The 13,899-nt window shown below is 32.5% G+C and overlaps 1 protein-coding gene across 1 annotated transcript in view; it reads left to right on the top strand.

Moving 5' to 3' along the window:
- LOC145676396 (pickpocket protein 19-like) overlaps positions 1-13,899 on the top strand; it is a 189,605-nt gene that overhangs the window by 132,920 nt on the left and 42,786 nt on the right. Inside the window, exons 7-8 of the mRNA XM_081747246.1 lie at positions 1,540-1,621; positions 9,182-9,273. Of these exons, the coding sequence (XP_081603372.1) occupies positions 1,540-1,621; positions 9,182-9,273 (174 nt within the window). The remainder of the gene's footprint in view (positions 1-1,539; positions 1,622-9,181; positions 9,274-13,899) is intronic.

The raw sequence follows: 13,899 nt of genomic DNA, 5'->3' as shown, positions 1-13,899 counted from the left end.
AACTTTTTATTGACATAATAATTCAAATATCTTATTTTATAGAAACTGAGATTCCAGTATAAAAAAATATGAACCGAAAGTTTCAGTCATTACATTGATAATAGAATCCTTTGAAGCTTGGTGTATAAGCTTGGTATAAAAAATAAGTCATCTTATCGTCTCTCCCTATACCTTAATATCATTAAATTATACATATATGATGTCAATTTCATTACCTAATTATCTAAAATTAAACTAGTCATCAGCAAATTCAAAAGTCACAATAATTTTCACTGAAATCCTACATGGTGAGAATGAAGTAATGTGATAGTGTTTGAACGGAAATAGTTGACGGATAAAAGTTTGAATTAATATTTGATATTTCAAATTACACGATTTTACTATGGAATCTATACAGGTTTAGCAGTTATCTTAGGGAATTAATCAAATTATATCCTAGCAATCACTGTCTGTTATGTTCTTAGCAAGCCACCTTTTCAGCCGACGAATCTTTTGTTTGGGTTTCATTCAGCTTTCCATTAGTGATGAGCACATAGATTGCCCAGCTTCTTTTAGAATTGCCATCGGTATACGGATTTGTTTCTGCACGTTCATTGAATCATGTTTCGATGGAATTGAGATGAGAGTTTTGTCTCTCTAATTTAAAATCCTAAATCTGAAACATTAACTGTAGCAAATCTATTTCAGCTGTACCATCAACTAGAGCTTCCTGTTATTGTTGTACAAGGTTTCGACGTGAAACATCACTTTTGGGGCTCAAACATACGATTATTACTTTCTTCAAGAATATGTAATGCTTTTTTCTTAAGGATAGTAACTCATTCCTATGGAACGACTCCTGCTTGTACTAATATAATGGCATTCCTTAGTGCAATGTTATTGTTCTTGGTTTGGTATCTCGCAGTTTATACTGAAATAACCCTTGTAGCGGTTAAAATTTACATATGCGTACTGTATTTCTGCCTATTGCCAATATTAGAAACATAAACATGTTGAAGTTACGAAAAGAGGATGTTGAATTTCTGTCTCGATTGTATCCAGGTCACACAGTTGAGTTTCCTTCGCTTATGGTAAGATTACGTACTGCATATTTTGTGAGGAATTAGTGATATTATGGAAATATAATTAACTGATTAACCTACAAATCAATTTTATGCAGATTATAACGCTTGAAAATGATTTTGATGATATTTCAACATTCTTAAGCTTCAAATGGTTATATCTATGCACTTATTACGTGTCAAATTCAGCAATCTACATCTGAAAAATTGCCATGATCTATTACATCATGACTTATGATATCAGAATATATGGTAATAATATATTTATAATTGAAAATTACTTATTTCTGACGTGTTTAATTCGTTTACTCAGTATCAATTGTGTGTTTAGTATTTTCTAAAAGTTCTATAATATTAATTTACTATTTCATTTTCAATGAAGCATCATATTGAAAAATATATTTTAGTAGTAAATCTTATCATGTTGTCTTAATGTTTATTTGTTCATTAATTTTTCTATTTATTTATTTTTTTGTAGATAAAGTTTCGAAGAAAGCCTGCAAATGTCTAGCTGGTTGTGATGAATATAATTTTCAATCTAATTTAATAGTCTCCAATTCGTAAGATTTTTTGTCATATTATAATCAATTACAGCTAAATATTTATAGCATAAAATCAAAATGGTAAAAAGCCGACAATTTGATAAAGCACAGAAGCGGTATTGTATGATTTGGTTAGGAAAAGCACAGAAAATATTAGAGTTAAAACACATTTTAAAACAAGTAAATTTCTACCAAGATATTATATTCAATATTTTGCTATTTCAGAGATATTTTTGGTGTTCTAATCTACATTTTTTTATTAGAACAATGTTTGATAGGATAAGTAAAGATAAACTGAAGTGAACAAAAAAGTAAATATAAACAATTGAATTTGCAAGCAAGGACATAATAAGGTTACCCAGTTAAACAATAACTCTGTAAGATAGAATAAGAATTTATTCATTGTATGTATCTTGATTACTGAAAACTAATATAAATCTAATAAATATCTACTAGCCCAGCTTCTCAAGCTAATAAAATGTTTTCTTTTTGCATATCTAATTACATGATGTAAAATATTAGAAATGAGATTCAGACAACTTAATTCATATTCTTAATTTGCACACGCATTCTAGTGGGAAAAATGTAGTGTATGTTTCTATCTTTTATCTCGTTTCTCAAGTTTGAAGTAAGCAGAGTTTATTGCTCTCAGTATTCACCACCAATCTCACCACATTTTTCCCTTAAGATGTATGGTAATATAGGAAAAGGGCCTTAAGTGTCATCTTCAGCAATATTTCTCATTAACAAGTATCAACTCTTCTACAAGTTTATGGAATTGATAGCGTTATGTTTCCCAAGAACGCTGCTAAAAGATTCATAAAGTAATATTAGTCATATAGATCATCTGGAGTAAGATTTAGTTTACACTAGAATGTCTGTGATCCTTGAATGTATGTTGTCTTGGTATCTAAGTTCTTAACTGTGGAAACTTCTGAGATAAATATCCGGAAGCAGATTTTTTCTTATTTCTGATGTTTTGAATGTCTTTATTGAGACCTAGCTTTCTATGTATCGATAGCAGTACAATTTGCCGATAATCCATTAAAAGATTGAACGATATATGTTTGCGGCAGTTAACAAACTTGATTGACACGACCAACCAATCTGCTTGTAATGTTTATTAGTTATACGACTGTCCAGCTCACATATATAAAACTAATATTTGCTTTCCCTCCTTCCAAATCGAAGGAAACCCCACTGACCTCAAGATGGCTGCATATTTACTATTAATGTTTATTGTACCCCATATCCTTTGCAACCTTCTAACGGTGGTTTTATACCTCCACGACATGGCACATCCTCAGGTTGCGGATCGATTAGAAGGCCTCTTCATATAGAGGGCCTGGCTGAAATATATTGAATAAGCAATCGAGGGTGACGATAAGCGGGGTCCTGCAGGTGAGGACTTAAAACAACATCCTGTAAAATAGGCACTTCTTCAGAAACATTCACAGAAGTCTCGGACCATAACTTCTAACTTGGCATGACCTCAGTAAAGTAAAATGGACATGGGATCTGCAACATGGAACTTAAGATCTATTTATAAAATATGTAAACGGTGAATTATTTAAAATAGGACGGACCTATTATGAAGTCAGGATGTTAGATTCGAAAGAAAATTAGCAGTAAAATTCCCAAATTTTACATTCGTTTTGGGGCAAGGAAATAAATATCATCAAGTAAGAAAAGGCCATTTCATTCACAAACGAATAATACCAGCAATTAAATTGGTTGACCATTTGAATGATAGACCTTCTATTACAATGAAGGGCCGGTGGTATGATATTTTTTTTTAAATATGCATGCCTGAACACAATATCTAAGACCGTATTAAAGACAGTTCTTTTACGAAGAATTAGAATATACATTAGATTAACTATCAGGATATGGTATAAACATTCTATTACAGGTGGTCAATGCGAAGGTAGGATGGGGAATATTTTCATAAAAAATTATACGTAACGGAAGTCTGCATAAGGAAAGTCATGAGATGGGCATAATACTTGTAAGCTTCGCAACATACAAAAATAAATTAAGAGTAGAAAAGAATTGAGTAGAAAAGTTTTATATCGCAACGTTCATAAATATAGTTGCGCCTTAGGAGATAGTAAACCACATAAGGAAATATATCACGTTTTAATAGACAAAATAATCAGTTTAGATAATTGATGTTCGGTCATTCATTGGATCTAACAATGACACTGACTACTAGCTTTAGCGGCAATAATATGAAATTGATTATCGTTGAATAAAAGAAATAATCAACCTCTAAACTTGAAGACGTTTAATTTGAAGATTTTAGAGGAGAGCTAAAACAAAAGAAAACACCACATTGAAGGGTTGAATAGATTCTCGGTTTAGAGGGTCGCTAGTGTTGAAGATGCTTTGGTTTTTATTAAGATTATGATTAAAATGTCAGCAAAAAAACAAATTAAGGCACGCGGAAATATATAGGAACCTATCATGATTCGACCACGAATGCACCATATAAGTAGAGAAGAGAAAACAGCAAAAATTACGATGTCCATAAAGCCTGACCGATATAATTACACAAAATTTTGCTGACATCAGCGAGAAACTTCTAGAAGTTCTAGGAAAAACAAACGCTAATCTTTTAAAGCTAAAATAAGTGATTTGAAAGCGAGTTGTTAAAATAAACACATTCTTGACATATATAAAATAATCAAGGACTTTAAGAAATACTATAAACCTTGCACTTGCAAGTTAAAGAAAATCGACAGAAACAATCTCACTTATACAGTTAGTATGTTCAATAAATGGAAAGATCTTTTGATTACTTACAAAACATCTAACTAAAACCTATTGTTCATGTAGAAAGTGGAATCCGAGCAGTAGAACCATATATCACAGAGCCTAACCGAACAGAAACAGAAAGCGCTAAATAAAATTAAACATAAATAAATTTCTGACTGTAGACGAAGTTGTAAATGGAATTTAGCTGGAGGGTGAAAGTGTAAACATATATACAAGAACTACTTCTAATTATTTTCTAACAAGGATGCATTACCACAAGAATGGAAGGAATCAATCATTCCAATTCCGAAGAAATGTGATGACACAGAATAAGAGTCGCTTAGACATATATCGTCTGTCAACATACTGCAAATATATTCTAAGACAAGCTATTTTCGAAATTAACTCCCTACGCAGCTGAAATTATTGGAAATACCCTAAGCGGATTTAGGAAGATAGATTCAATAACGATCACATATGGGAAATACTGGAAAAGAAAAGTGAATGCCCTACATTTGTACAAATATTTCTGTTTTCGATTTTAGACAGACTTACTACTCGATCAAGAGGGAAACATTGTGCAACATTCTTATAGGTTTTCGAATAGCGACAAAAGGTTATTTAGATTAATTAATGTGTTTTCAAATGAATCGAAAAGTGAAATTCGAGTATTAAAACTCCTTTCCACGAGCTTTCTCTTCGAGAATAGCCTGAAACAAGAAGATGCGTTGTCATCCATATTATTCGTCTTTGTTATGGAACATCCTATACCGTAAATCAAAGATAGCAACCAGGGCCTAGAGCTGATGGTATTTTTCAGGTAACTGCGTATGTTGGTAATGTAATTATAAAATGGATAATTGGATAAATGGATAAAATGGATAAAAACAATAGAAAAAATTCAGAAATGTCATTAAATTGTTTCAGTAACTTGGATATATTAGGAAAAGAAAATTTAATTCAAGTAAGTTAGTTATAATGGTAATACTGAAAACTATACATGCGTACCAATAATAAACAAAATACCTTCGACAAAATAAATACTTTCATATATTTAGGGTAAAAGTTAAGAGATCAAACCAACATGAACAAAGAAATTGAATGCTGTCTGAAAGAAGAAATGTCATGAAAGTTAAGCTGAACATATATAAAACTGTCCACAATACAGTTGCACTATATGATTTCCAAATGTGGTTGTTTCCTCTGGAAAAGAACGTAGACTAGAAACATTTGTGAATAAAATCCTGAGACGAACATTCGAACTCAAGAGGAGCGGAAGTGAAGAATGGCGGAAACGTCATAAGGATGAACTGATAATTTATACCATTTACATTGTTACAGCCATCAAGTCCAGGATGCTGGCATTTGCTGGCATGAGGAAATCACAAGGTAACAACATTCAGGATGGCTGGCCTGAGAAACTTTTTACGGTATATCTATCTAGTGCACCACCGAGAATCACCCTGAAGGCGAGAGCATTAGCAATTATGCAACAAGAGGCCAAAGGACGAATCCACGTAACAGAGCTATACAAAGAGCAGATTTTCTGTGCAGCCGACAAGAGGGTATGGATCCGATGTATTTTGTTACACATAATCAAATTTCGAAACACGAGGGAGATCGAATGACTATTTTTTTTGTTTGTGTGGGCGAACAACTTGTGCGAATTTTGTGTCTGAGTTTACACGTAATGCAACTAAGCAAAAAAAGTTCCTTTCGGCAGACACCATGATATAGATTCGATATATTATGATACACAGAATATAAATTTTGAAACAACATTATTTGGCCGTCGCAACTTTTGGTTCTGAGCAAATAATATGAGCGATTTTAAAAAGGGAGGTCACAGTTGTTTCGCCCATAAAAACAAAATTGACAATATCAATCATCATGTGGTTTTGAAATCTATATTTTGTGTGCAAAATCCATCGAATCTATGCGGTAGGATTCGCTGAAGAGAACTTTCGTTTCTTTTTTCTTTTCTTGCGTAGCTGTATTACGTGTATCCTCCATATCGAAAATCGCTGAAGTGTTTCGCCCATAACAAAAAATTGACAAGAATTGTCTCTTCGAAGGATTTCGAAATTTGTATTATGTGTAAAAAAAATACATTCAATCTACATCCATTGTACCAGTGCTCAGATATTTTTATGGTAGTGTTATCCTCATGTCCCTTATATAAAAGGGGATAATCGTGACACGCTAAACGAATACATTTTAGTTTCTTTTCCCACAAAATCGAAGGTGTTACTGTATCGGCACAGAACTACATTACTGCAGATTGGATTGAACAATTCTGCTTTAGACCTTTGTAACTGCAAATATCTAAAGAAATCCATGATTTCAAATTGTGTAGCTAAGTGTGGTTCACCGGACGAGTATATTAAGTTACATGTAGGATCTGCATGTCTTCAAAACTGCCACGAAAGTTACCAGAATTATTCTACAGCCAGGGGACATTATGATACATTAGATATAAACTCGTCGGCAAGTCCAAATATAACACACTAATAATATAAAACTAAAAAAAAAATTAAAAACAATTTAACTGTTAATATCAACATCCTATGTACCTCTTGCCAAATAGAAGAAATGTAGAGACTGAGTTTTCCAGACTCAGTTGACAGAGTATGCGATCCTTCGTTCTTCTAAGCACATAGCAATATCTCATCACTTGTACGTAACGTAATTTTAAATATCAATGTACTTTTTACATTACTGTATTTCATTACTGAAAGTTTGATTTCATTTTTGTTAAAATAAATTTCGAACATATTTTGAAAATTGTCATAGAAAACTTTTGCATAGTGTGGTTGCGAATGTGAGTATTCTGGTACTTCAGTGAATAGTTAGTTTGCATCATCTACGCTAAAAGTAAACTTAAATTGACCTACGTCTCTGTCCCTCTAACCAACTAATTTGCAAAGTTTGATTCATACTGCATTGGTGTTCATATTACTGCGTTAGAAATCACCCCATTATATTTCGAGAAAAAAATCGAATAAGGCAGTGTGTAGCGTTTTCCTAAAACGAGGATAATCATTTGGATATAAATATTTCTACTGAATCTCGAATGGACATTAGGAGCCAAAGAAGCTGTCATCTGTAGGCGCATAGGAAGCTCACATCTGTATTATTTACATATCTAAATTCTCCTTTTTTATATTTATCTCCATACCTTAACGAAATATTATATTTCATTTTTGAATTTGGGAACATATATCTTATTCGTTACTAAAACAAACCAGTTTCGTAAAGTTTTTCGAAGTATTTTGTATTTAAATATGTTTAAAAATGGCTTTATCTATGACAGTATTTTTTCAGAAATTCTTCTTTTTTTACAATTGATGAAACCAAATGCAATACTTTCATGATTCAAACATTGTGGTAATACTCACAGTACACCAACATTCTTGTATATAATCCAACAACATTGTAGGATCAACAATCAAATCAAGTATGAGAACTTAACTGATTTACCGCGATCTGCCCGAATTAATTTCCTGTCATTTTTTAAATATATAAGGGAGGTGAGATTTAGTACGTCATCAACTACTTCAGTATTCGCAAATCAGACATAGAAGAAGATTAGCCTCAAGTTTGTGCGTTCAGAAACTAACGATATAGTGACAATTAATTAATTTCTTATTTTTTGCTTTAGAATGTACAGAGTATTTTAAAGTCGCGGAAGCGTTAAAGGATTCTATTAAAGAGGTAAAATCATCTGATGCTTTTCCCTGTTAAGCTAAAGGAGACCGATGATTTTGGAAAGTGAAGGATGATGGAATAATTTGTGGAATGAAGATGGAAAGGAACATGAATACCCAGAGAAAATATAACACTTGCACCGTGTTGTTCACTATAAACTTACTTGCCTGGCATCAAAGGTAAGAGCCCTAACGCTAAGCCGTTGTGCCCCCTTGCGCAATTATAACAGGAATATAAAAACTGGATTGAACATCCCAGGTATGTCAAGGAAAATATTTATTTAAATGTTTAATGTGTTTTCATCATAATATGCGGAAGTCAGAAATGGTTAAAAGTCACGGATTGATTTTATCGTCACTTGTATAAAAAGCAATCTTAAGAAAATGTTTACTGACGCTTACAACATTCACTGGCACATTGAAATCAAAACTACACTCCGCCTTATAGTGCTGTGTTTCTTTATTCATATGATTTTCATAATACTCAAGCATAGATCGTGTACCCGGCCAATCTACATTATGTGTTTCACGAGTTACATTAGATGATCTAAACTTAAATATTCTTGAATATGCTCCCAGCAAGAATTCTTTACAAATGATTGATTTTGAAAATTGATTATTATATTCATTAAAATCTTCAATTCCTAGAAGCAAACTTCATTGTCTTTCAAAGAACGAGAAAACTAAAGTGATCGCTAAACCTGTCCTTACTACAAATAATGATTTCATGTGACATATTATGACTTATTTTATTGAATATAAAGTCTTAAATAGATTCTAATCACAAATTATATCATGTGTATTGACGTTATTAACGAAATATTTGGAAACAAATGAACACATCATAAGGACGATCAACTTATTATCTTATATTATCCGAACATTCTGAACAGTTTATTAGGTGTTCCTGCTAAATATATGCAAAGATAACCCATTCTTTATAACTGATTTGTGCAAAGATTCGCTTTCCTCTCTCTTTTGATATCTTCGTTATAGGAAGTGTACAAGATAAATTGTCCACCCAGTACACCCACACACACCCACACACACACTAAGAACACATACTAAGAACACATACTAAGAACATAATTAAATCTTTTGTTACGTATTTTAGGAATCCTTTTCATGCAGTTTTCTTCAAAATGCCGGAATTTCCTAAGATGCGATTCTCACGTGATGTAATATTCGGAGACCTGGAAATGCTAGGTAAGTTTAATTACGTAAAATTCTATATTTAGAAGATATCTTGGAACTTTTGTCAATAGCTTAACACCTTCATGATAGGTGCAATAGCTTAATACCTAACCCTGCGTTATGCGCGTACGTTTATATAAGCGCGTGAGCGACAGGTGTCACCCATCTATTAAAATATATCTAGAATAAATAAAACATCTTTGAAAGACAATTCGTTCCTTTATTTGATAAAAGGTTTATCATTGGTTACAGTTTTGTTTGTTCACGATCTACTACTGAATATAACGGACATTTCTTCAACACTACTAGACTCATTGCAGGCATTTTACACAAATGTCTTTGAGATGATCTCCACACATCCGTATCTTACTAGGAGAAGGCAGACTTTGGTAAGTGAACTTCACGGCCATTTTTAGCGAGTTTGTAGTGCATATTTATGGAATTAATATTGCAAACTGGGAGAGCGCAATGGCCCCCCAAAAAAGGGAGAAAAACCGTCTTAAAGATTTCTACTGTATGCATATACATTGTAGGACGCATAAATTTATCAAGTGTCGGCGAGCCAAAATAAGGTAAAACTTTGACTCATGAGTAAAGGGATCCGGGTTCAATGCCTGTTGGAGTCATGCATCTTTTCATCTTCAACCAATAAAGTAGCCATTTGTAGCTATAAGTAAAATATTAATTCACTGTATGTTTATAATGAATAAAACAATATACATTTTTTAAATCATTTGTAAAATCTGTCAATGTTCCATGTTAACTAAGGTAGGAATAAAATTTAATCTATTCCGTAAATATTATTGTTACCGCTGTCGTTGTGTAAAAAATGTTCTTGACGTTTCGTGTCTACATCTGTAGACAGCGTGCGAATTACAAGGGGAACGAGGAGGAAGTCTCCTTTGGTTATAGAAACATCCAGTATTAGCAAGGGGAATTTTCCCCTCAATGTCAACAGATGTAGATAGGAAGCGTCAAGATAATTTTTTACGCGACTGTTGTAACCAGTGGCAGATTTAAGGGGAGCGCTTACGTGCTTAAGCACCCCCGAAATGTTATTTACTATATTAAAGTAAACGATATATCTTGGAAAATTTTCACATTTCCAGGACTAAAATTTGCAACCCTCCCCCCGAAATAAAATCGTAAATACGCCACTGGTCGTAACCATAATATAATTCGTGAAATCTGTATGTTTAGGGAATAGATTAAATTTTGTTTGACAGTTAACATGGAACATTGTAAATTTTACAAGTGATTTGAACATTTCTATTCTCTTATTCATTATAAACATACGGTGATTTAGTATTTTACTTCTAGTAACAATTGGTTACTTTATTGGTTGAAGCAAAAAAGTATGACTCGAACAGGAATGAAACCCTCAACACTTTACACAGAAGTTACAGATTTTACTCACTCTGCCTCACCGTCACTTGGTAAATCCGCGCGTCGTACGATATATGTGGCGAGTAGAAAACTTTAAGACGGGTTTTCAACGTTATTTTTGGTCATTGCGCTCTAGGAGTTTGTAATATTAATTATTTAAATGCGCTTTACCATCTGGCAAAAAGTGGCCCCGAATTTCACTTACCAAACTCTGCCTGCTCCTTGTTAGATTTTTAGCACCACTTGCTAGTAGTTTTGTGTTTTCCTCTTCCACAAACATGACAACTTCCTCTAGAGCTTGATGTCTTCTCAAGATCGACAATTCCCTTTTCCTCAGCACCAAATAACAGTCGTAGTAGGTCCCTCTTAATAATTTCAAATGGAACCCGGCGAATTGAGCTTTGATATTGTATACGACCTTTAATCATTTCTCGAGCAATATTCTCAAAAAAAAAAAAAAAAAAAGAAAAGAAAGAAAAGAAAAAGAAAAATCTCGTGACAATTGATGTAATTTGAATAAAGCAAAGCCATCTCTTATGATTGGGTGTACGGTTTGAAACCATCCTGGACGCTAACAAAAAATCTCTATGACAATTTTGCAATTATCATAGCTGTTCAATTTTGATCAGAAATGGTAATACAGGCAGAAAACTCTTTCCATTATTCCATACATTTAATTATATTCAAACCTTCGAACACTGTCCTTTTGGCAGCTGGTGCCATCTCATGTTTCAACAATAAGTCCTATTTTCTCATCTCTCTGCTTGCAAGGATTCGTCAAACGACTGAGATGGTGTAAACTTATTTAGTCTTAGAAAGCGCTAATCTTTCCGAAGTTCCGTTTCCATTGTTCCATAGGATTTTAGGATGGAAGCAGGAAGGTATTGGAGAGAGCGAGGCCTTATGCATTGACTGTATTGTCTGAGTCAGAACGTTGATGACAATCTTGTCTTCCACCTGCTCGAGTGTATGCTTTGTTGCATTGTTCGTTGTATATAGTCTCTGCTTAGATATAATTTCTTCTGGTCAATATATGATTATTCTGGAAGTGAACAGATAAAGCAGCATAGCTCAACTTTTGTTAATACCTGCTTATAGATTGATTGTAGAATCTATCCTAGGTTTAAGAATTTCACTACTAATAAGATGCAATGTATACTCTCACTGTAGGCACAATCTGATGTCAAAAGCACTTTCAACTGCTTAAATAGGCTTTTAGACATATCAGACCTTAAACATAAAGAATGCAATGACTCAATACTGTCAAAAAATGAATTTTCACTGTCAACTATTATTTCACCAATCAGCTTATGTTTGAAGTTAAGCGTGCAAAGAATTGCAATAAAATATTAGCAATGTGGTGATAAAAAAGGGAAATTGTCGAAGTTTGCATCACGGAAATTTCTAATAATGAAAAGTCATAATAATTGGCTTCGCTATCTATAAAAATCTTTGCATATCTAGGTCGCTTAATAGCATTCGTGTTCGCATTGAATTTCCTTTTTTTAAACTAGTGCTTTGTGCAGTAAAGTCTGTCAGTAACTTCATGAATATGATTAGGAGTTTTCAGTGATTGATGGACTAGCTAAAATGATAATAATTTTAAAAATATATTAAAATGCAAACAATTACATCATTTAAATAGACAATCGTACAGCTGGATGGTATCCTGAACCCGCTACCCATTAATAATAGTAGATATGGTGTATTTTTAGTAGTAGAATTACCATACAAATAAAGCTTGAATCCGTTAAACTTACCTGCCATAAATTATAATTCACGTTCAAAAATATTAGTAAATTTAAACATTTTTTTGTAATTACTACTACTACTACTACTACTACTACTACTACTACTACTACTACTACTACTACTACTAATAATAATAATAATAATAATAATAATAATAATAATAATAAAATAATTGCCAGATTGCAATAATCTTTTATAAATTTTATTGTATAACATGTTTCGAGGGGAATAACATTTTGTTTTGCAACAATCAAAATCGATTCTTCATGCTATGCAGCTAACAGGGAAAGATTGAAAAAGTATCTATCCAACAGTATAATGCTTTTCTGTCATGCGATTGACATATAATTTTACACTGTCGACATGCACGAAATTTGTATAAAAGTGTGATTATTGGAAGAATTACGTAAGAATGGTTTTCACCAGATGTAAAATATTACTTTCAAACGATCTCGATCCTTCCCTCCCAGATGCAATTCAAGAATTAGTTACAATAGCATAATTCAAAGAACATAACCACAATTTCAGGTTTATTTTAGCAACACTAGAAACCATTGATTGCTTTATAGTTTTTAAATCCATTCAGAAATCACTTTCAAACCAAAATGTCACTTCATATTTATGTTATATTGATTTGCTGTTATCAAGTTCTATATGAAATGGATCGCCATGTGTATTAAGAGAACGTATGTTCTGTTAAGTGTTATGGGATTTGTGTAAGGTAATGCAATTTAAAAAAAAATACTACAAGAAACTGATTATGAACCTGAAACTTTCCTTTGAACATATCAACGGTTTATCGTTGGGTTAGAATAATCTCTATATTCTCGATTTTTTTGTTATTGAAACATATCACTATGAGTTTTCTTATATTTGTAACTGATATCGGTTTCACTATTATTGTTCTTCCATAGGTTCTACTTAAATTTGTATAACATTTATTCTCTCATATATTTAATTATTCCCCACTATGTACTATTTCCGCCTATGTCCGTGTTCTAAAAACTACACACTTCTAGGTATTGTTTATAATAATATGTTTTAATTTATTGTACACTTAAAAGCGTGAAAGAATACATATTCTATTAGCATGATGAATCATGCAACTGGTGGTCTGCAGCACTTTTAACTTCACGCCGACACATTACATGCTCACTGCTAGCATTTATCTTTTACCTACTTTTTATACACTTATAATAGACAAAATGTATAATAAATCTATTATTAGCATATTCAAGAATTACTTCCTGTTGGAAACCCTTAAATGCATTTTCGGATGAAGTATTATTGAGTATTGCTACTCTATGGTTTTAATATCAAAATAATGGGGTTTCAATGTAGTTGCTGAATTCCCTTAAACAGCCCTAGCAATCAATCATATGCAACGTCTGTTAATAGGTCCATCTGAACTTATATTTCTTATTTTGATGTGACGAATTATCTTTTACGCTATGCCGGTATAGTTCAATAATGCACTCTACATTTAGAGGTCAGTGATAA

This window comes from Thermobia domestica, unplaced genomic scaffold (genome assembly GCF_964235325.1).
Source record: "Thermobia domestica unplaced genomic scaffold, izTheDome1.hap1.1 HAP1_SCAFFOLD_144, whole genome shotgun sequence".
Lineage (NCBI taxonomy): Eukaryota > Metazoa > Arthropoda > Insecta > Zygentoma > Lepismatidae > Thermobia > Thermobia domestica.
Note: the sequence above shows the minus strand (reverse complement) of the source record. Positions and strands in the feature narration are given on the sequence as shown.